Source organism: Schistocerca piceifrons, chromosome 2 (assembly GCF_021461385.2).
Source record: "Schistocerca piceifrons isolate TAMUIC-IGC-003096 chromosome 2, iqSchPice1.1, whole genome shotgun sequence".
In the NCBI taxonomy this organism is placed as follows: domain Eukaryota; kingdom Metazoa; phylum Arthropoda; class Insecta; order Orthoptera; family Acrididae; genus Schistocerca; species Schistocerca piceifrons.
In genome coordinates, this window is record NC_060139.1 from 452,728,677 (window position 1) to 452,754,083 (window position 25,407).

General features: G+C 40.7%; 1 protein-coding gene across 1 annotated transcript in view; it reads left to right on the forward strand.

Moving 5' to 3' along the window:
• The window catches only part of LOC124774893 (protein Gawky), a 277,306-nt gene that overhangs the window by 74,768 nt on the left and 177,131 nt on the right, over window positions 1-25,407 (forward strand). Inside the window, exon 3 of the mRNA XM_047249552.1 lies at window positions 16,400-16,552. Within this exon, the coding sequence (XP_047105508.1) occupies window positions 16,400-16,552 (153 nt within the window). The remainder of the gene's footprint in view (window positions 1-16,399; window positions 16,553-25,407) is intronic.

Genomic DNA, 25,407 nt, shown 5'->3' on the forward strand with positions numbered 1-25,407 from the left:
TGTGGCTGACCTTTGTTGCTTATCTTAATCCATATTAATTTTCATTCGGAATCCATGATAACCTCATTAGATATTATCAGAACTGCAATGAATATGCCACCCCTGTTGGTGACTAACCTATCCATAGGATAAATATTCCATTCTGAACTTTTGATTTGGTTGCTATTCTCTTAAGATTTCAACCAACTTTTTGTTCCTAATACTATCTGGGCATTGTAATCTGTAATAAGTGATACTAATTCTTGTACCTTTTCTTAGGTGCTCTTGCAGTTCACTAATATCATATTAACCTTTTCTATATCCAAAGTGTGAGGACGAGCATTCTCTGAGAACATTGTGGATGTTGGAACTTCAATTTTGGTTGGCAATTCATCTCTGATCTCAAGGGGGGGTTTCTCTAACACAAAAAACTCACATGTGCACACGATATGTTCTCTGCTACCATGATAGCCGCTTTCTGTATTTAGTGCACATGTGACATATTAAGGGGAACTGTAAAATTCTCCTCCTTATACTGGAGATTGAGAAATTCATGTCCAGTACTGTCACAGAATCATCTGAGCCTCTGGTTTCGGCCTTCCAGTCTGCTGCAAATCAGATGACTGACTGACCCAGGGTACAATGCTACAGATAGTCAGCATAGCCTGCACTATGCATGGGATGCTAGTTGCCTTCACCCAATCGGCTGTCTACATGTGCATCTGTACTCTGCAAACCACTGTGAAGTGAAGTGCATGGCAAAGGATATGTCTACATGTGCATCTGTACTCTGCAAACCACTGTGAAGTGAAGTGCATGACAAAGGATATGTCCAGTTGTACTAGTTATGAGGGTTTCTTCAGATTCCATTCACATATTGAATGCAGGAAGAATTTTTGTTTAAATGCCTGTGTGTGTATTGTAATTAATCTGATCTTGCCCTCGCAATCCCTATGTGAATGGTAGGTAGAGAATTGTAGTATATTCTTTTAATCATCATTTAGGCTGGTTTTTGAAACTTTGTAAGTAGGCTTTCGTTTACCTCTGTTTTCAAGGGGTTGGCCAACTCCTGATTGGGACTCGTTGGTATTATGGTCATAGGATACCACATGTTTTGTTTTTTTCTCTTTGTGAAGTATACAGTTTTACGTTTTCTGAATGTTTAAAGCAAGTTGCCAATCTCTGTACCACTCTGAAATCTTATCAGGATCGGATTGAATATTTTTGTAGCTTCTTTCAGGCAGTACTTTACTATAGACTATTGTGTTATCTGCAGAAAGTCTGTGGTTACCGTTAATATTGACCACAAGATCATTAATATACAAGATTAGCAGCAAAGGTCCCAACATGTCTCTCTGGGGTGCACCCAAAATTACTTCTACATTTAACAAAGACTCTCCAGCCAAGATAAAATGTTGCTCCCTCCCTACCAAAAAGTCCTCAGTCCAGTCAGTCACAAATGTCACTTGATGTCCCATATGATCGAATTTTGGCAATAAAGGTAGATGTGGTTCTGAGTCAAATGCTTTTCAGAAATCAAGAAACACAGCATCTGACTGCCTTGATCCAAATCTTTTAGTATGTAATGTGAAAAAAGTGCAAGTTGGGTTTCACATGATAGATGTTTTCAGAATCAATGCTGGTTGGCATGGAGGAGGTCATTCTGTTAGAGACACCTCATTATGTTTGAATATGTTCTAAGATCCTACAACAAATCAATGTCAGGGATATTGGATGGTAGTGTTGTGGATCACTTTTATTACCCTTCTTGTAGACACGTGTGATCTGTGCTTTTTTCCAACTACTCATCACAGTTTTTTTGTTCAAGGGATCTGCGATACAGCGTGGTTAGAAGACTGGCTAACTCAGCTGCAAATTCAGTAGAGAGTCTGACAGGGATTCCATTGGGTCCTGGACCTTTGTTCAGTTTTAATGGATTCAGCTGTTCCTCAACACCACTGGCACTAATAGTGATTTCACTTATCTTTTCAGTGAGACGAGGATTAAATTATGACACAATTATCCTAAGTTTTCCTTTGTAAAGGAACGTTTGAAAATAGAATTGAGCATTTCAGTTTTTGATTTGCTACCCTCAGTTTCAGTTCCTGTCTCATTTGCTAGGGAATGGACACTAACTTTGATGACACTAACAGCCTTTACATACGACCAGAATTTGTTTGGGTTTTGTGAAATATCATTTGACAATATACGGTAGTCATTGAGGGTTTCAGGGTTTCATGCATTGCTCTCTTGACAGCTAAATGCGTTTCATTCAGCATCTCTCATCTGTCTGCCTATGCTTTGTTTTACACCTATTATGCAGTAGTCACTGTTTCTTTAGAAGGTCCTTTACAGTGACTGGTAATAGAGGGGTCTCTTCCATTACAAAACTGTTCTACTGGTTATGCAAATGTGTTCAGTGTATGATAGACAATTCTTTTAAACTTGACCTATAGTTCCTCTACATGCTCCAGCCCTGTGCTGAAAGTTTCATGTTTCTCATTCTGCTTTTTTAATATAATTTTCTGAATATATAGTCTTTCTACTTTCTTTTATTGTCCTTTGTCCACCATTGTTGGCACTACTGCATCATGGTCACTGATACCAGTTTTGATGTGGACATCCTCAAAGAGATCAAGTCTGTTTCTTGCCGTCAGATTTAATATATTTCAATGATTGGGGTTCCTAATTATTTGTTCTAGGTAATTTTCAGAGGAGGCATTTAGTAATGTTTCTTAGGATGTCTTGTCTCGCCCAGCACTAACAAAACTGTAAATTTTGCAATTAATTGTTGGGTGATTAAAGTCACCACCTATGATTACAGTATGATAGGGGGACTTGCATACAGCGGAGCTGAGGTTTTCCCTGAAGTTTTCAATTACATCAGGAGGTGAGTCTGGCTGTCAATAGAAGGATCCAATTGATATTTTACGCCCACCCTTGTATACTGAGTCTTGCTCACACAATCTCGCATGCAGCTTCAATTTCTATCATGGTGTATTTGATTGTCTTGTCTGTTGCAACAAATACACAACCTCCATTTCCCATTAGCCTACCTTTTTGATATACAGTTAAATTTTCCCCAAAAAGCTCATTGCTATCACTTTCAAGTTTCATCCAACTTGCTGTGCTTAGTATTAAGTTAGCTTCACTGCTTTTCAAGAGCATGTCAAACTCTGGTACTTTGTTGTGAATGCTTCGACAGTGAACCACTAGGATTTTAATACTCTTACCTGTAGGAGGCATTCTTTTGGCCCTTGAACTTATGTTTACAGTTGTCTTGAAGCTGTTGGTACATAGACTGGCTTGGAGAGTCATCTAATCGGAAAAAAACCTTGTGTGCACCCCCACACTAAGTCAGCTATCTGGGTACCAGCCTCTGATACCTAGTGCATACTAAATCGATTTAAGGGGACTATATAGTTCTCAGTCTATGGTGCAAGCTCTGCAAGTCATAGCGTAGCTTGTCACAGAACCCTCAAAGTCTCTGAATCATTCCTTACACGCGACTTGGAATCAGGGGGTCACGATCCGTTCTGGGGACAATGCTGCAAATTGTGAGCTTTGTTGCAACTCCATTTGCAAGGCTGATCTTCGCAACTCTTCCAGCCTCTGGAATGGTCCAAGTATGACCTCAGAGCCCAGGCGACGGGCATCATTCGTTCCTACTTGGGTCGCAGTCTGCAGTTGGTTCCACCTTGTTCCTGCAGTGGCTGCTGGAGTAGCCTCTTCAATATGCTGAATGCCCCCAGGCATAAACATTGAGTGCATGTGATGTTCCTTCCTGTCCCTCACTGCCATTTCCCTAAGCGGTGGTGTTATTTGCCATACTTTTGAACTGCTGACAGTTAATAGACTCATATCTTTCTGTGTTTGTCTCTTGACACGGGACAAAGCAGCTTTCCTCAAAACAGGTGAGTCCCATTGGCTTAGTTTGTTTCTGTAAAAGAGAGCACTTCAAACTTGTTGGTTAAAGGGACTAGTATAACATCCTGAGTCCGCCATGGTCTTTGTCTGCCCTGTACAGGATGCCTAGATGTAGCATTGGCACGCTACTTGCAGTCAGGTGGACAAGTAATGACAAATCCCATATTTCCTGCAGAGGAGAAGAGATCCCCAGGGCAGGATAGTACTTGACATATCTGTGTCATCACAGGTACATAATTCTCGGGAGCTCTTCCAATACATCGATTTGCAGCAGCTGCCAGTTGGGTGACAGTAGTCGGAGCAGTTTCCAGCTGCTCAGGAATGTCAACCAACTCGTCCAGTGTTTGAGAACAGTATTCACAGTGGGGCTGCTTTGTGGCTGGTGCAGTGTTTTACAGGACAGTGAAGAAGTAACTTTAAACTAAGCCTGCTGATTATTTTTTGATCTGTTGAGCTATAAAATTGCCATTTCTGTATAAATAATTGAAGGAAATACACAAAACGAGATTTATAAGCCAAATACCTGTGGCAAAAAATTACTATGTAGTTTCCTAAAGCTTTTTGAATTTAATTCTACTATTTAAAGACGCCAAAAATAGTTAGTTTATGATAAATGTAGATAATATGTACTCTTCTTGGAAGGGAAAACTAAATGTAACGCAGTATGTTAATTATATCATCTTCTACAGTAACTAAATCACGAACGCCAATTTAATACTACAAGTTAGTTTATGTACAGGACAGTGGTAACTTCCAAAAATTCGCAAATATGGACGTTTATTTGTGTCGATATACACCGAAATTCTGGGTGATCTGTTCTTTGGCAGTAACTATGAGTCATAAATACTAATTTGTATGAAATAAGTCATCCACAACTTTTGTAACTTCCGAAAATTTTCAAAAATATATCTACATCTGCATATGTACTCCACAAGCCACCATATGGTGCTTGGTGGTGGATACCCTGTGCCACTAATTCTTATTTTCTTTACTTTTCGACTCACAAATAGAGTGAGGGAAAAACAACTGTCTATATACCTCTGTATGAGCTCTAATGTCTCGTATCTTAATTTCATTGTCCTTACTCAAAATGTATGTTGGCACCAGTAGAATCATTCTGCAGTCACCTTCAAATGCTGGTTCTCTAAATTTCTCAAAAGTGTTTCTCGAAAAGAATTTTGCCTTTCCTCCAGGAGTCCCATTTGAGTTCCTGAAGCATCTCAGTAACACTTTCATGTTGTTCAGACCTACTGGTAACAAATCTAGCAGCCCACCGTTGAAGTGCTTCAGTGTCTTCCTTTGATCCAACCTGGTGTGGATCCCAGACACTTATGCATTACTCATGAGTAGGTCACACTAGTACCCTTATATGCATATCCTTTGCAGGTGAACCACACTTTCCTAAAATTCTCCCAATAAACTGAAGTTGACCGTTTGCTTTCCCTACAACTATCCTTGCATTCTTATCCCATTTCATATTGCTTTACAACATTATGCCCGGATATTTAAACAGCATTACTGTGTTAAACGGGACACTGCTAATGCTGTATCCTAAACTTGGGAGTTTGTTTTTCTTACTCATCTGCATTAACTTAATATTTCTACATTTAAAGATAGCTGCCATTCATCACACCAACTATAAATTTTGTCCAATTCATCTTGTACCTACTGCAGTGTCTCAATTTCATCATGTTTCCCTACACTATAGCATCATCAGCAAACAGCTACAGATTGCTTCGGTTGCTGTCTGCCAGATCATTTATGTACATAGAAAATAATAGCAGTCCTATCATACTTCCACATCTTCGTTGATAGTCTGCAGAGGAGCATTGTGTAACATGCATCCTGGAAATTTAGAAATATGGAATCTGCCTGTTGCCATTCATCCATTGTTTGCCTTATACCATGAGAAAAGGGCAAGCTGAGTTTAACGTGAGTGATGCTTTGTAAAACCATGTTGGTTCATGGGAATAATCTTCTTGGCCTTACGAAAATTTATTGTATTCAAACTGAGAATATGTTAAAGGATTCTGCAGCAAACCGATGTTAGGAACATTGGTCTTTAATTTTGCAGGTTGAGTCTTTACCTTTCTTCTGTATAGGAGTCACCTACACTTTTTTCCAGTCACTTCGGACATCGCACAGGGTGAGATATTCCTGATAAATGCAAGCTAATTAAGGGGCCAGAGCTATAGAGTATTGTTTTTGGGATTCCATCTGGACCTCGTGACTTATGTGTCTTCAACTCTGTTGTTTCTCCACACCAGGGATGCATATTAATATATCCTGCATACGGGAGTCTGTTCAATACTCAAGTGGTAGCATGTTTGCACAATTCTTCTGCGTGAAAGATTTCTTAAACACTAAATTTAAAACTTGGGCATTCAACAAGCAACAGGATGGAAGCCTTAGACCTGCTTAGTGACTTTATATAGGACCAGAATTTTTTTGGATTTTGGTCATATCATTTGCTAAGTAAGCATCCAAAAATTCTCAAAAATAATCCATGTCCCACGTAATTATCCAATGAAATTAGAGAACTATTGTTTTGAATGATGATAGGACTACTGTTCTAAAAAATTGTAAGAGAGCGCAAATAAGTTCAATCCTACAATTGCTAATAACAGTATGAGTTTATAACAGTACTTGCAATCATCAGCCAAAGAACCTGATACAGAAGCCAATAGACAGTTTGTCAACAAGTGGCCACGAAAGCCTTAAGAATTTTGTAGTACTTGCAAATGTTTGAAATTTCATAATATATCACACTGCAGATGATTACTGATTCAATTAGTGAAAGATTATGCAGAATGATGTGAAAAATAAAATATGTGGATCTAGAATTTTAAATCGGCCCACAAAGCTGGTACATGGAGTCTCAGACAAAGGAAAATTCCGAAGTCAGATTTTATGTAGAAATAAATGTGCAAATTGCGTGAATATATATACTTATTTAATTCTGTGTTGACTTCTGCACTGTCGTGCTGAAGGTGAACACTGCAGCTTTGATTTACCTGAGTCTAAATCACGAAACTGTGCAGTGACAACAAAGCAGGTTTTCTGCATGGAGCAGCTAACAATGCTGAAAGGAATCAAGTATGGCATCAAAACCCAAGTGAGAGTAATCATTTGTAATGACATGCTACTATCTGCAGCCGGATGCACCCAGTGCACTCGATAGTTGTCAGCAGAGCTGCTTCCATGTCATGGATGAGACCTCCTGGCAAACATACTGGGACATTGGTGCTCCCAATGACTAACATGCACGCCCTTAGCACTTGCCCAGATTGGACAGGAAAATCTGCTGCTGGCCCAAATGAAGAGGCATGCTCTGCTGGCTCAGAAACATTAACAGCACTGGATAGCACCTAGTACCTGTTGCTGAGGTGTAAGGACCCAGCCATGCAGCTCATTCCCTCTTCCCCCTCCCTTCCAATGACATGCAGACCTACCTGCCACTCACCCTCGGGTGCGGATGGACCAGTCAGTTGTTGCATATCGGAAGATGCAGTGACAGACAGGTCACGAGGGCAATCCAACAGCCGCATGTCTTGTCTCTGGCACCCCAATGTTGCCACAATTTTTTGAGAAGCACCCAGAAGGCTGTCGACCATGGTCAATGCAGCTTTCAGCTGCTTAAGGACAGCAGCCAATTCTCCTTGTGTCTACTCACAACAAGCAAAGTCTGTAGCAAATATCATACTGTGATAAAAAAAAAAAAAATGAACAGCCCAAAAAATACAAGCAAAACAGTCAGGAGTCGGCACTAACAAGACTCCCGCAAAGAGATTACCTGACTGTAGTGCTATTGATGTTGATCTGCACTCATATAAAGTTTCAGACAAGCTGCATCCATTTATGGAGATGGACCAGTAGGTGGTGAGGAAGTTGGCAAGAGCTTCCCTGAGAGTCAGCTGTTGTTATTTTCTTGTGCATTTGCATTTAGAATCGCCTGGCTGTTCGCTTGTCTTCCAAACTAACGTGGGATGGAAGGAGAGGTGGTCAGGTGCTGAGTGCTGTTGTGTTTACACAGATCCTGAAACACAGATGGTGAGAACTGAGGAACATTGTTGGAAACCAGGGTGGAAGTTGCTCCCTCTGTTGCAAATATGATGGACAGATAGCAGCTGCGCCATTTATGGATAGTTAGAGGGGGTACCATCAACTACCAATTGCATTACTTGTCGCAATGGTCTGGTGAGGTCAACACACATTGTTTTCTGGGGGACGTCAGGGTATGACCAATGGTTGAAACACTGTGCTGGTGCTGATCGGTAGTAGGTGCTGGCATTGTAGTTCCAGACAGTGTTCTATTGTGGCATTCAACACCAGGCCAATGCACAAGATGCAGCGCTGTTGCCTCCATTCTGCACATTCCCCACGTGTAGTGTGAAAGGGCTTTAGTATTCAGAAGTGGAATGAAGTGTGCCATTCAGGGTTGGTGCCAATAGGCAGGTGCTCTGGCCAACCTTGCCTTACAGCAGACACCACCCTGTCCAGTAGGGGATCACGGCCTGTTTCTGCTGCTACTTTGTGCACTTTAATTGGGTATTCATCAAGGGTGTGTCACTAATTTGAGTAAGAGACAAAATACAGCACTTTGTGTCAGCCAAAGGCAGCATGTGAGCTGCATGGTGAGCAGGAAAGTGCATCAGTGTTTTGGTGCTGCATAGTGGAGCAATAATGGATCTCTTAGGTGTAGTTACTGAGGAACAATGTCCTCAGTGGCATCTGCTGCATAGTCTTATTGGGAAGTTTTAAATGGGAAACAAACAATGAAATGAGGGGTTTGGGATCAGTGATTGCGGGGAAACATAGTACCATAGAGGTACACGTAAAACTTTGTTACACCTTATATGATAGCCAATGCCTCCTTCTCATTTTCCAAATAATTCTTCTGTGCTGCATTTAATGTTTTAGACGCAAATGCATTGGGATGTTCTATGCCATTGACATATTTGTGGGACAGCTCAGCACCAATGCCACAGTTGACATACCAGTGGCAAGCATTAACTGTTTTGATAAACAAGGCCCCGAGCTAAGGCAATTTTTTAAATTGCAGGAAAGCTGGCATCTCTCTGACCATACAAATTCAACCCTTTTTTACCCTGTTGATTGAGCGGATGGGATAGATGAGCCACACTGGGGATAAATTTCGCATAATAATTAATTTTGCCTAGGACTGACTGTAGTTCCTTGTAGATGGTAAGTTAGTGATTGCATCCTCATAATCGTATGGGGATTTGAGCCCTACTTTACATATATATGTCCTAGGTACCTTACACTTGGCTCAAAGAAAACTACAATTGTCGAGGCGACAACGCAGACCATGGGCTTCGAGCCACTCACACATCATCTGTAGATTGCACAGGTGCTGCTCCCATGTGGCCACAGTAAGTAGCAAGTTTTATAAATAGTTAACACAGTGGGGGATATCTTGGATGAGTTGCTCAAGGTATCTCTGAAATATTGCTACAGTGTTGGTGACCTCGAATAGCAACCTTTTTTAGTTCTGAACATGACTGAGAAACAGCAATTGTGTCATTCTGAAGAGATTTGCCGTTGTTTGGCTGATTTTTCAACCTCTTCACCTTTTGTAATGATACCTGCCAAATGGTTTATTAATCACAAAAAGTGTCATCTATTCATTAACAGGCAGTTGAAAAATAGATGTCAGCAAGATATAACTGTGAAAAATAATGGCTCCCCAGGCAATTTTGCCAATAATTTCCCCAACCAAGGAATTAGATACAGGCCGATATATGCCTGAACATTAATGGTAGTGTTAAAATCACCACAAATTCTGAGTGAGCCATTTGGCTTCTTTATTACAACCACAGTCGTTGTCCACTGGCTCAATGACACTGGGGATAGTACTCCCATACTGCCCAATCTTTCTAGTCCCACTTTAACATAATCAAAAGGTACTGGGTGTGTTTGAGAAAACTTGGGCACCACTGAGTGCTTAAAGGATATGTGGCCTTGGGAACATATTGCACAACCTAATGTAGGTTCAAACAGTTCTTGTGCTGTATGCATAATGCATCAAGTTGTGTGAATAGTAGTGTAGTTGGAATGGGTCACTTGATTTTGAAGTTAGAAACTAAATAGCACAAAAGCATTTCAGATAAAAGTAGTAGTTTTTGGTCAAGAGTTTACTTCCAGCAAGGTCAGTTGCTGAGCTACATTTATACACTTAGCTTGGACTATGATCTAACCACACAACAGGATTGACTGGCCATTGTACATCACTATATGACATTGAGTGTGCTACAGGTGGGGGGATCTGTGACGTGTCCCCATTAATCAGGTGTGCATGGCCACATCTGTGTCCAGCTGAAAATCTGCCATTGCTCCATTAATTTTGATCTGAAACATCAAGCTTAACCCCATCTACTGCTTGCAGCATGCTGATGACCTCATTGTCATCACTCCCTGTCAAGAGGCAGACACTTGCTACACGGCCCAGTTTGTGACAAAACCGGTGACATCAGTGAAAGATCATTGAAGCTGCTAATGTCGTAGGCCATGATTTGATGGTATAAACTTTTCAGAGACCCATCACAATGATGGGGAGGAAACTGATTCATGATAATCCTCTTGCTTTAGGACACATGGACGGCAAACAAAGCACTTGTGTTTCTGCGTGTCTACCAACAATGAAGGCTGTAGATTACTAATTACTGCAGTAACTAATGAATTCGCCATTGCCAGATTACTGGATGGACAGGTGCTTGATAAATTGGAGGTAATTTTTAACACGTTGCTCAGGCTTGAGTTGGATGATTCTAAAGCCTTCATACTAACTTCTCTATCAGGAGTGAGACAGATTAAGGATTCTGCATGCAGAACGCTACACTATTTATAGGAAAAATCACACTTCCATGTCAAGTCTTGCAAGTCAGCAGCCCATGCCGAGTAGGATTGCATACTTTATTAAATACCTTGATTAAACTCGACCCTATACTGTATTTGTCATAAGAATCAACCTGATGTAACAATTACACCATATATTCTTCCGTATTTGCTTGAATCTCACTGGATTTCGTTTCATATGGAGCAGAAGCCAAGCTGTACCCAGTACAGTCAAGTACGATCATAAAGGTACATTTTACGCTGTGTTGCGCTCACATACACCAAGTGATAAACTGGGACAACTGCTTTACTGGTGCATTTAACTTGAACAGCACTGGTCAGCCATCTGGTCCAACTAACTTGCAATGATGTGAGCAGTTGCGGCTGAGATGTAAAAAGAGACAAACAGAAAAACAACATAGCTTTGAATGTCATTTAATTATTAAAGAGAATGAAATAATATTTGGCAAAACTCTAGTACTACCACACACTTCTTAGGTGACCAGACGGAAAGCATAAAATGCTCTTGTTCTGGCATTAACTTAAACACAGGGTAGTTCTAAGCAAGCTGTGTGTGGTGCAAAAGCAGACTTCAGGGATTTCACCATATGGTTGAATACTGAAGTCACTGAAGGGTTAATTAGTCAGTCATCTGGTAATCTCTTAGCTCCTTATCTGAATCCAAGAAATAAGTTTCAGTTGATAACAAGCCGATCAGAAACAGAATCCATGAAGCCAACCAGGTGCCACATATTTTCCTCTTTGTTTGTGACTTGCCATTCTGTATCCTGCCAGCATTCGGCAGTGACATGAAAAAGCTGTTTGTATTAGTTCCAGTATGTATGGCAGCTTAACAGTCTTGTTATTTTTCGTGACAAATCATGTAACTTGGCTGCAGGTCAGTTCTGTTGGGTTCATATTGTTATGGGACAGGTGCAAATGTAAAAATGCAGCATTTGTATGGTGTGCTGAATGCTGTGAAAATGATTTTTTTTTTTTTTCATATTTCTATGACACTTATCACTTGCCTCGTGTAAGACTACATCTGTAGTATAAAACAATGGACATAGTTGAATTAAAGAGTATTTGTTTTTTTCATTTTTGCCCTAAAATTTGTATTGTTATGTCTTCTTAATGTAAGCAACCTTTATTAACAATCTTTCATAAAATATTGATAATTAAGAATTTATATTTGAAATGAAAGCAGGAATATCGTGTGTGGTATGTAGTTAGAAACAAGATGATGTGCAGTAACATAAAAAATGATAATGAAATTTGCAATTACGAGATTTAGGTATTTCAAATGGAATTAAAAAAAGGATAGCCAAGGCATGACTTGATCCAGTAATCCCTAATTTGCACCAGATTATCGGTCTACCGATCAGTTTACCGATTCTGTCATACATCCAGTATGACGGTTTTTAAAATAAAAACGACATAACTAAAGCATGATTAAGAAAAAACGTAGATGGCTGTTGAATACATTAAAATATCTCAAAGTTTCATTTAACATAACGTAGAAGTAAGATATCTAATATGTAAGTAGGACCTACTTCCAAGAGTGGACCACCACCAGTGCACGTGTGCTGCAACTTCTGACCAATCATTGTATTCGTGTTTGTTTACATCAGGTTTATTCTTATGATGAACAGAGTATAGTTGCAACTAAGTGGATTTGGTGACTGTGATAGTCAATCAGCAAACCACAGACTTTAGAAAAACTCAAACTACTGCGGTCTGGGAGTGGATTTAGTTTCTACCCCACTTTGTACAATTTATTACTAGAAGATGGTAAGAGTGCACTCTGACAGTCAGGATCAGTTATTTGTCTTGCCTTGCTGTGAAGAACAAAATTAGGTAAATAGACCTCCCAACTCTTGTTTTCCACATCAAAGCAGGTGAATGGTGGCGGAAAATGGAAGGAAGCTGCAGCTGGCGACTGTTGTTGGTTTTGCAACAGTTGTTACCACAGTTCTTGCTGTTGCTGCTGGAATTCCCGCTGTTTTTGTTGCTGTTGTAGCTGCAGCGGCCACTACCACAACTTTTGAAATTCAGTATCCTAGCTTCACTGGAATAATTGCATGGTGGGAAAGTTTTCATCACCACAGTTCTGTCCCATTCTTTATAGAGAGAAAACAGTTTACATTCACTCGCACTGGCAGTAACACATGGACTGGAAGAACAAACAGATAGTTTCTGAGATTGATTACAATGGAGTAAACAGCTAATGAAAAACAAATCCAGAATGAGAAGTGTTTACAAACAGCCCAGGGAGTGATCCAAATCAGAAACGTAATACAGGCAAGGTCAAAACTCTACTGATCATTGGTGTGTTCTTCAGGTGACAATGACTAGGGAAAGACTGACTGGCAAGCATGGGCCACAGTATTTACAGGCAGTCTTGCACCAGCTGACGGCTTGATGTGACATGATCCAGCAAGGGGTGCCACCACAACCACAAGCAAGCTGTGGCTAGATTATGGAGCCTGATATCTCGTGATCTATCATCCATATCGATACTCTGTTGGGGGGGGGGGGGGGGATCTGAATCACGGTCTGATACTAAATTTTATAAACATGCTACTAGACAATGAGGTCACAAAAAAGAGGTTTCTAAACCAGCTATGTAGAGATGAAGCTACTACGTGGGAGAAATTTTGTCATGACAAAATTTATTGCCAACATTGAGTACTACTTGGGGCAAAACTAATGAGTCAGATTATGCAGTACTAACAATGTGGACAATGCAAATTGTTCAACTGTCATGCCACATCTTGCAGTTTTTGCAGTTATCCACTCTATTACTGCATTTTGAGCATGTTAGCAATGTTGCTGTGACATGTGTGCACCCTACCTTGAGTCTCCTACTCAAATTGTATTAAAGTTTGGGAACTAGACATTTATGTATCTTCCTTGGGAAATTTGTATATCTTCCTTTGTTTAGCAAACTTGTTCACAAAAATTGAACAATATCTGATATGGTCAACTGGGGACCATCTCCAAAACCAGTTGACGTGGAATCCATCCTCTTAATTATATGAAGGTCTTTCAGATGTAAACAGAATATTTCTAATTTTTTGTGTGATTCAGAATATTTCTCATTTTTTGTGTGATTCACACAATTGACACTAGTATATTATTTTTCCACTTAACTTCTACAGAAATAAAATTTTCTATTATGTTGGAAAATTCTTGATGCCTTTATCGAAAAGAGTTGGGACTGTCCAACTGAAAGTCCAGATGTATAACTCGTAGGCTGCTGTACTGTCAGTGAATATTGGCCCAAATATGTGCAAGCTACATCGTAATAAATGAAGATGGTAAGTAGTGTGATAAAAAGACATTTCCGTATAATTTCATAGGGCTTATACCTTGAAGTCTGGGGCAGTGCATAGCCGTGCAGAAACAAAATTGATGAAATTTGGAAATCAACATACTGTTTAAAACCCAAAAGACAATTGCTAGAACTTTTTTTACTGACAGATGGATTCTGGTTTGTAATTGGTTCCCTCTTTCAGCATTTTCTTACTGCGTCTCTACCTCGGTTGACGGTCAGCAGTAAGTTGAAGACCACCCTTATGGTAGATAACAAAGTAGTCTGGACTTTCTCATTGTATACTTTATTGCTGTGTAAGGCATATATTTTAAGGCTCCCATAAAGAAACAAACTTGTTTGTCAAATTAACCATTTTCTAGTCACAGATTTGTCAAATGAGCCTGTACACAACCACCATTTCTCAGTTCAACATCACTTCGAAGGGTGTGCTGTAAATGTTCAAGTACTTTAACAGTAACGAGAATGATCACAAATGCAGACAAAACAGTTCTGTGACTTTGTTTAAAGAAGAAGCAGTAAACAAGCTGCTGGCCCAGACAATGTTTTAAAATGAGAGAGAAATATACAAAGGAAAACCTGTTGACGTGTTACGCTCAGAAGCTGATGATGACACCTGCTTTCTGTGGATGGAGAGTGAAACCATCAATAACTTGTTTAGAGTCATGTCGCCCTCACACTGAAAAAGGAGATGCAAGTATGTGAAAATTTATTCTTCTCTGCTTGGTTCCCTAATGACATTTCATTAAAATACCACATCATCCGTGGAAGAACTGAAGAACTTCATTTTTTTAAATTTTTTTATTTCATTGCACTTCCATATGTATATTATGCGGAAAATACTGTTTTTCCTCTTAAAACCTGCCTGTGTAGTATAGGACTGGGAAAAATGACACACTGCTGTCATTTTGGTGATTGGCATTGTTATTTTGTTTTTATCCTTGATTTTAGTTCCCATAGTTGTGGAAACTCACAATACAGTGAGATAAATTATAATATAATTATTTTTACTAAAAATGTACGCCAAAACATTCTCACAAACAATGTACGCCATCTTGGAAAACTTTTCTCGTAAACACGGAGTATACTTAACAAACATATCAAACGGCACCATACACTGTCAAATGTTCGGTAAGCATGGTGAAGTTGGTCAGATTAATTGTGTGTGGGGGGCCCTTTGTGCAATGAGAAATCTGATAGATGCAGATACGTGGGATGGGTATTACAACATTTCAAATTGATTTTAATACTGCACGTTAATGGGGTATGTTTTTGGTGTATTCAGGACAAACCCATAGGTTTCACAAGCAAGTAGTAGTGAACTGACGCATTGACACCCTCTACCATGATCAGTTGTGCGCAGCAGTCAATCTCATTATTGTTTATTGTCATATTGTCATTGTGCAGGTATAGGGACACTACACAGTGTGTGTTATTTGCGAGCGCCCCCGCGCCCCCCCCCCCCCCCCCAACAACATCACAATAACTGCAGATATTTTCTTTTTTTGTTCAATACACATATTGGCCATTTACAAAATCCATCTGTAAACAGTGCTTGTAGTCTAGCTAAAATGTCTTGACATCTTTCTTCACAAGAGAACTAACAGTAATATGTTGTATGACAGAGGAATGTATACCCTGCTGTTCATAGTTGCCACTCGTGGGGAAATGATTGTATGATGGTGCTTAAGCTTGAGCCTTCTATGTACCCCACGTAAATCTATCTATTACTCCACTGCATTACCATTTTTCCCTGTGGCCGAAGTACAAAAATCCGATCAATTTTTGTATAAACCTCTCCTGTAGCAGCAGCTGAAACAGAAAAGTACAAAAGAATGGATGAATAAATGTGTGATAGTTCCACCATTATATCAAATATGTGACATGTGGCACAAAGAGAACTAAATTTGAGTTTAATGTACTCCTTTACGTCAGTACAAATTTCCACTGTGTCAAAGGAAGCTTTCTGGTAATCAGTCTGTGGTAGCTACACAAACACACTAGTCCATTGTCACAGCCACAAGAGCCTTTGAAAATAAGAAGTTGGAATTTCATGTTTCGGGCTAAAGAAGCCCAGGCATTATACAGCAGGTAACGGACCAGGATAGTTGCATTTATTGTAGTAAAAAAATGTTTCTTACAGACTTGGACCGTAACAAAATGTAGACTGTAATGAAAATTTCTGAGTCAGGTGTTATTAAGAGTAGTTCAGCATTTATTAGTGAGAATCATGTTGTTTTTTATGTTTTATTGGTTATAATAGTTTAGTACTGTATGTAACAGACTTTTGTACCATTGTTTCAGGATAATTTAGAGCCAAATGTTGTGCCAGGAAATTTAGCAGTATTGCTACCTGCTGCTGGCTGTGAATGTTTCGATAGTGTTGTAGGAGGGGCATCTATCCACACTGCCCATTTTGCCCCTCTGATGTCCACAGACCAAGTACCTGCTCTCAGGGTGAGTTTCAGGTTATTGTATTGATGATCTACTGTGTCATTAGCATCATACAAACTGTTCGCTTATTTACTTCAGTTGTTCGTACTAAAGTACATGAAATGTGGCGAGTGTTGTAATTTTGAAATTAGTACTATGGTACCGTGTTAATGCACCAATGTCACTTTTCATTACATTTTAGCACGTTCAGCTGTACTAAAAAGGACACATTTTGGAGTTGAATTTAATGTGTTGTGTCACTGAAACTGCATATTTTAATAATATAAATGTATAAACATGAAAACTACCAAATACGGCGTATCGGTTCCGCGAACACCAAACTGAGCTTAGTTTGCTTCTGTCAGTCAGTCATGTGACCTCAAGGATATTACACTGTTTTGTCATGTGAACACACAAACACCTTGCATTGAACACACATTGAAGTTCAGAATTAAAAACCCTAGAAACATTAAGCATGAAATATGAATAAGTAGTAATGGTAAATGTTTCGGATTAACTTAAAAACATTGCAATATGATGCGAAGCCATGCTGTCACATACCTTGAATGGTCAGGAAGGTAATCTTGTCAGAGTCCCCAAAAGTTTTTCACCAAAAGTGGTAAAAAAAGCTGCTGGCATGGAATTGTAGCTGCCAGTCAGGCCTACAGCACTCTGGAAGGAACTGCAGTTTCCGCAGCTGTGTAAAATTTACCTGTTGTGACAAAAACATCATTAATAGTTCTTCCATGTGATATGCTCTGTGAAATGTGTACCCAGGTAGGTAACGTAAAAAAATTTCAGTCTTTTTGCCAAGTCATGGGATGGCACCTCTAATGTCTCACAGCGTTCTGTCCATGTTTTGCACGTGAATGGAATGATCTATTAGATGCACAAAGTTCACATTATGGTTGACGCTTTAAGGGCTGAAAACTGTCAGCACCATGAGTTTTGTATTACTTCCAACTGTCACTTACAATGCTCATCCAACGAAGGATCTTTTCTTCAATTATTCCTATCATGACTCACATAGTTTGTGCTTCCACAAGAAGGAAGGAAGGCTTCTGTAGATTGACTCCGAATTCCACCAGACACACACTGCCTGATGATTTGACGACATTTGCTGTGTTTCTTTGCCCCAGATTTTGTCTCGTACATTTAAACGACAATACCTGATTCCCCTAATGCTTGTGAACTGTTAATTGGTCCACCCAATACACACTTCATGACAGATGGAAGACCAGTCACAACAGTTTCCTCTCTTTTGCATTTTTTCTCTATGCCATTTTATACAAGCTTTTCTTAGTTAACAATACAAGGAAAGTGATAGATTGCTACTCACTGTAAACATGACACATTGAGTTGCGAACAGGCGTAACGAGAAGACTGTTACACCATTAGCTTTCGGCCAAAGCATTCCTTGGTAAAGGAAACACACATTCCATTCACACAAGCAAGCACACCTCACATGCATATCACCACAACCTCTGGCAGTTTGGACTCGAATGCAGCTGTCACGTGGAATGAAGGCAGCAGTCTGAAGGGGGCAGGGAAGAGGGAGGAATAACAGAGTACAGCTGGGGGGGGGGGGGGGGGAAGAGAGCTGTCTAGTGAGGTGTGCAGGAACTGGATGGATACATGACAAGACTACCACCAGGTCCAGTGTTGGGAGGCTGTGGAGCAGGGAGTTCGGAGTTGGGGGGAGGGGAGGTGGGAAGAAGGAAAGGAGAGGAGCAGTGCAGGGGAAAGTTGGACGGATGTTTGACAAAGGATGGCACACAATGAGGACGACGAGGGGATGTGAGTAGGAGAGCAAATTATAGGAAAGGGGATGGAAGCGGTTGGGTGGAGGGTGCCGGGACAGTAGGTTACCATAGGTTGTGGTCAGAATAATGTACAATTCAGAAAAGCTGTAGGTGGAAGGGAGCATTCAGATGGTCTGGGTTGTGAATCACCCATTGAAATAAAGCATGTTACGTTCAGCTGTATGTTGTGCCCTAGGGTGGTCTACCTTGCTCTTGTCCACAGTTTGGCATTGGCCATCCATCCTGATGGACAGCTGGTTGGTAGTTGTACCAATAAAAAAAAAGCTTTGCAATGATTCCAGCAGAGCTGGTATGACGTGGCTGCTTTCACAGGTGGCCGGGCCTCCGGTGGGGAGGATAAGCCTGTGACAGGGCTGGAATAGGAAGTGCTCTGTGGGAAGATTGGGTAGGTCTTGCACTTGGGTTTTTCACAGTTATGATCCCTGTGGTCCGGGTTTGGGATTGGGAGTAGTGTATGGATGCACTAGGATGTCATTGAGGTTGGGTTGGTGATGGAACACTTCATTAGGAGAGGTGGCAAGGATGCCCCCTATTTGATGGCATTATGATAGATAATCGAAGCCTTGATGAAGGATGTGGTTCAGTTGTTCCAGTCATGGGTGCTATTGAATGACAAAGGGGGCACTGCTTTGTAACTGTTTCATGGGGGGTGGTGGAATGATTGGGAGAGTGTGAGGAAATGGGATGGGCGTTCTGTCTATGGATTAGTTCTGGAGGATAGTGCCTGTTTATGAAGGACTTGACGAGACCTTCAGCATTCTGGGCAAGGGAGTTCTTGTCACTGCAGATATGCTATACCTGGCTTGGCTGACCAGGCTGTATAGTAGGGCTGTCGAAATGCAGATACTGTTAGTGGCTGTAGAGAGGAGTGTATGGAACCATCAGAGAAGACATCAGCACCCAGGAAGGTGGCATGCTGCATTGAGGAGGACTAGGTAAAGTGAATGGGAGAAGTGTTGAGGTTGTGAAGGAATGAGGATAAGGTGTCTTGGTGCTGAGTCCAGATCATGAAGATATCATCAGTGAACTTGAACCAGACTGGGTGTTTGGTATTTCGGGAGGCTCGGAAGATCTCCTTTAGATTGCCCATAAAAAGGTTGGAATATGGGGATAGTATGTGAGTGCCCATGGCTGTGCTCGGATTTGTCTGTGTGCCTTTCTTTCAAAGGAGTCGTCGTTGTGAGTTAGGATAAAGTTTGTATGCTGTATGAAGAATGAGGTAGCAGGTTTGGAGGCTGAAGGACATTGGGAAAGGTAGTGTTCAGTAGTGGCAAGACCATGGGTATGAGGCGTGTTGGTGTATAGGGAAAGGGCATCAGCAGTGACGCATAGGGTACAGGAGGTGAAGTGGTGGGGATAGTGAAGAATTAATGAAGGAAGTGGGTGGTATCATAGACGTGGGAGGCTAGTTAAATTTTGGCTACATGATAAATCAGTCAGATCTAATGGCCGTAAATTCAACTAAATACCTAGGAATTACAGTTACGAACAACTTAAATTGGAGGGAACACACAGAAAATGTTGTGGGAAAGGCAAACCAAAGACACTGTTTTATTGGCAGGACACTTAGAAAATGTAACAGATCTGCTAAGGAGACTGCCTACCGTATGCTTGTCCATCTTTTTTTAGAATACTACTGATAGATAGGATTGGCGGAATACATCGAAATATTGAAAGAAGGGCAGCACGTTTTGTATTATTATGAAATAGGGGAGAGTGTCGCTGAAATGATATGGGATTTGTGGTGGACATCATTAAAACAAAGGCATTTTTCATTGTGGTGAAATCTTCTCACGAAGTTCCAGTCACCAACTTTCTCCTCTGAATGCAAAAATGTTTTGTTGACACTGACCTACATAGAGAGAAATGATCACCACGATAAAATAAGGGGAATCAGAGCTCATACGGAAAGATATAGGTGTTTGTTCTTTCCGCGCACTATACGAGATTGGAACTTTCCGCGCACTATACGAGATTGGAACAATAGGCATTTAAATGTGATTTGCCGAGTATCCATGTAGATGTAGATGAATGATTCACTCAAGGAAGAACATCTCATGCACATATGACCACTACCTCCAGCAGCTGGGACTGAAATACAACTGTCATGTGGAACGAAAACAAAAGCAGCAATTTGGAAGGGATGGGGAAGAGGAAGGGATAACAGAGTATGGCTGCAGGGAGAGAGGAGCACTCTCTACTGGAGCATGCAGGGACTAGATGGAGGCATGACAAGATTGCCACCAGGTGCAGCTTCAAAAGGTTATGCAGTTGTTGGTTGGGGGGGGGGGGGGGAGCGAGCAGGGTAGAGGAAAGAAGGGTGAGTGCTTTGGCAAAGGGCGGCACACAGTGAGGGTGAGGGAACATGAATAGAGGGAAGGTCATAGGGCAGGAGGCGAAAACTGTTGCGGTGCGGGGACCATAGGTTGAGGCTGGGATAGTTTTGGGAATGGAGCATGTGTTGTAAGGATAATTCCCATCTGCACAGTTAGAAAAGTGGTGATGCAGGGGACTATCCAGATAGTCTGGGTTGTGAAGCAGCCATTGAAATTAAGCATGTTACGTTCAGCTGCATTTTGCTCTATGCCACAGTTTATTGCTGGCCGTTTATTCTGTTGGACAGCCACTTGGTAGGCACGCCAAAGAAAAACCTGCGTAATGACAGCAGCAGGGTTGGTATGCTCCTGTCAGGCCCTGCACGCACTATTGTGTATTTGTAGTTTTGCCTGCTGTATTTGCTAGGAAATTCAGGCCTGCACTGTACAATCATGGTGGGGGGGAGTTGAGATGTGGGAAGCCTTTTATTTCCACAATTGATCACTGGAGGGCACCAGCAGTCATCATCAGACATGTGGTTAGAGTTATGGTGGTGGCCAAGAAGCACACATTTGACTGTTTGTCTGTGTTATCATAAGGAAAGTTGCTACTCACCATATAGTGGAAATGCTGCTTTGCTAAACCTGTAAGATGCAGATGATTTAAGCAATGATGATGATATCATTGATTCTGCTTCACTCTAAACTGCAAAGAGAAATGCGGAAACTCCCGGAAAAATTTTTCTGGTTCATTGTCATAAAGTGAAGATTTTTAAGAAGCATCCACTTCACAACTTCCCTTCTAATAATACTGTTACATTCCATTCTAGATTTTCCATTGCATTGTCATAAGTTTGGTTTAGATAGCTTTCATGACTTAAATCTACTTTACATTGATCATATTAAGCAAATATCTTATAAACTGTTCATTTAATTGAAAATTATTTGGAAATATAAATGGAAACATTTGCACATGCACAATTGTGTATGTATTGGGCCTAATGTTAAATTTTTAAGACCAAAGCATGTTGTCAAAGTGCTTATATCTGTATTTGTTTCAACATATTTTTCTGTTATGTCTGACAGCCAGTTGGTTTTATATGATCCTGTGACAGTGTTTTGTCATTACTTTGATAATATCACCCGTCTAGAAATTAATTGAAAAAGAAAATTAAATTATTGGTTTCAGCACATCTGAGTGATTCTGCGATCACTGCTTTGCTAATCCTGTAAGATACAGATGATTTAAGCATTGATGATGATACCCTTGATTCTGCTTTGCTCCCAACTGCAAAGAGAAATGCAGAAATTCCTGGAAAAATTTGTCTGGGTTGTCGTCATAAAGTGAAGATTTTGAAGAAGCATCCACGTCACAGTTCAGTGAAAATGACATGTAACAACAAAACCTGTAGAACATCAACCAGCAACATTATAAGCAGCACCAGGAGGAACAAAACATACATGTTCTGGCTACAGCTGCACTAGCAAATGTTAAAAAATCAGGTCAACGGAATATTTGGGGAAAGAAGCATTTTCTCAGGTGCCACCATCTTCTGAAGGTCAAACAGAGCAGTAAACCTTACCACCTACCTATGTTAAAGCAGAGGTTTGTTTGTGTACAATATTTTTCAAGAAAAATTTAATTTCATTTGTTTCAGGATGTTGTCAAAGTTATAAATCCAGCATCTTATTTCCTAAATCATTTCAATGAACAATTGTATCAAGAAGCTGCAGTCTTCAGAGACATTCACTGCATGATCAAAACAAAGCAACAACTTGCAACATTCGCAGGAAATCACGAAGTTGTTCAGTGTGCCCATCAATTGTATGCAAGTGCAGTCAGTCAATGGAAGGAATTAGTGTGTGTGTATCAGCAGATGGAGACGTATTGTACACACGTAAACTTAGGAGGAGATCCTAAACATAAATTTACATCTGGTAGACATGAAGTATGAATTCAATATAGGAATGACAGTAAAGCCAATAAACCTCTAATGAAAGACATAAATTATTTGCTGCTATCTGGATGGCCATAGAGGGATTGATGATCATTTTGAAACAGGAGGAGGACATTTATTATAATTGAAACTGAAAGATACAAACCATCACACTCACAGATAAGAGATTAGACAAATTTGATCAATGGCCTGTTGTTGATGGTTTAGAATCTATAAGAAGTTACCAAAAAATCCATTGAAAATGGCTTTCAGGAACAAAATTCAATAGATGTGATGTGTACCTGTGTTTACCCAAATATGTCAGCTGCTCTTGCTTGCATCACAGAAAGGAATGTGAATGAAAACATTACTTAGTTACTGCGTGTATATCATAAAAAATGTTGTGGTAAAGGACCAAACATGCAATTGTGCAGTTCCAAAATTTTGAGAAATTTATGAAAATAATTTTTTCTAACAAATTGCAGACTGGTTTTTACACCCTAAAAAATTTCTATTTTCAAAATTACGTATAAAAGGCAACCCAGGGTCTGAAGGAGATACATCATGGCCGCTTTCGCTGGTGGCCTGGCCTCTGATGCGGTAGAATAAGCCTGTGTGACAGGACTGGAATAGGAGGTGCTCGGTGGCTGAATTGGGCAGGTCTTGCACCTGGGTCTTCCACTGGGATGTGATCCCTGTGGCGAGGGGATGGGATTGGCATAGGGATGGACTAGGAGGTTGAGTGGGTGGGGGAATACCACTTCAGGAGGGGTGAGAAGGATCTTTGGTAGGATGTGCCTCATGTCAGGGCATGATTATAGGTAACCAAAGCCCTGACTAAGGATGTAATACAGTTGTTCAAGTCAGGGTTTGTGTTGGGTGATGAAGGGAGCATTCCTTTTGTAACTGTTTCATGGGGTAGTGGGAGAATTGGAGGGCGTGAGGGAATGTTAAGAGAGATCTGTTTGTGGACTAGGTCGGGGGGGGGGGGGGGGGGGGGGGGTGTTGTATCACCTGTTTGTGAAGCCTTTGGTGAGACTTTCGGCATTCTGGCCAAGGGAGTTCCTTTCACTGCAAATACGCAGTCCCCAGCTGACCAGGTTGTATGGGACAGATTTTTTGGCGTGGAAGGGATGACAGCTGTTTAAATGCAGGTACTGTTGGTGGGTTTTAATATGGATAGAGGTGTGAATGGAGCTATCATACAGTAGGGTGGCATGCTGTGTTGGGGAGGACCAGATAAAATGTGTATGAGAGAAGGTGTTGAGGTTGTGAAGGAATGAAGATAGGTTCCCTCTTTTTATTTTTTGTTGAAAATCTGTGGTATGACATTTGACAAATGAAGAAAAGTAAACTGGAGAACTAAAATTCCTCAAGTAAATATTCAGTTATTGTTGGATATCTGTCATCAACCCTTTTGATGGACAATCAGGCCATGGGTACCAAGCAAGATGACACAAGGGTAAGGAATGGTTGACAGATACTTCAAAAGGACACCACCAGTTTCCTTCCCCATACCCTCTCAATGCGAGCTTTTGTTCAGTCTCCTTAATGACATTGTTATTCATGGGACTTTAAACCCTAATAATCATCTGTTCCTTTATTTTCTGTCTGGTTGTACTTTATGGTAAGTTGTGTGTGACAAGATAAAATTTGGAACTTAAGTTGATTTCAACACTACTCTCAATTACTACCTTAGTGGCCCCCAAATGTATTATTAAATGCAGATCTCTTGTCAGTTTGTTTCCTACTCTATGAGAAATTTCTTAGTATACATACAATCTATACTGCTACATAAAGGCAAGTCATCATTTAATGTTGTTACCATAAGACTCGGAAAGGTCTTGACAGATTTACTTCAGATTTTCACAAAATATTCTAATTAACATTCAGATGGAGTAGGCTGTATACACTGATCAGGCAGAAATTATGACCACCGACATACTATTGAAATAAACCCATCCAGATGATAACAGCACCAACTGGTGAAAAGTCACTGCTAGTCAGACATATGCACTTTGCACGTAGTATCGGAGAGCATGCCGTCTGTGTGTAGAATGGGCAAGGTGCTCTATCTATCTGAGTTTGATTGAACGCAGATTGCGATGGCCCAGAAACTCGGCACGAGCATTTCGGAAACTGCACTACTTGTTGGGTGTTCGAGGAGTTCTGTGATGAGTGTCAACACGTGGCAAAACCAAGGTAAAACAAAGTCCAGACATTGTGAGATTGAGATGCCTTCTCTCATTACAGATGTCAGATGTTGTAAGCTGGGCAGACTGGTAAAACAGGGCAGGCAGCAAACTGTATCAGAACTAACATCAGACTTTAATGCTTGGCGGAGTACAAGTGTATCTGAATGCACATTGCACCAAACACTCCTAACGAAGTGCTTCCCCATCCGACGACTCACGCACGTGCCAATGTTAACATCACGACATCAGCAACTATGACTGTAACTGGCAGTTTGCCATCGGCAACTGGATGTTGGTACAGAGGAAGAGTGTTGCATAGTCTGATTAATCCCGATACCTTCTTCATAATGCCAAAGGAAGGACATGAATCCGTCATCCTCCAGGGGAACAGATCCTTAACACCTGTACTGCGGGACAGAGAGAAACTGGCAGCAGCACCATTATGCCCTGGGGAACATTCACGTAGGCATCAATGGGTCCAACAGATATGGTGCAAGGCACCATGATGACCAAGGAGTATCATACACTAGTTACAGACAATGTACACCCTTTCATCAAGATAATGTTTCCCGATGTTGGCGTCATTTTTCAACAAGATAATGCTCCGTG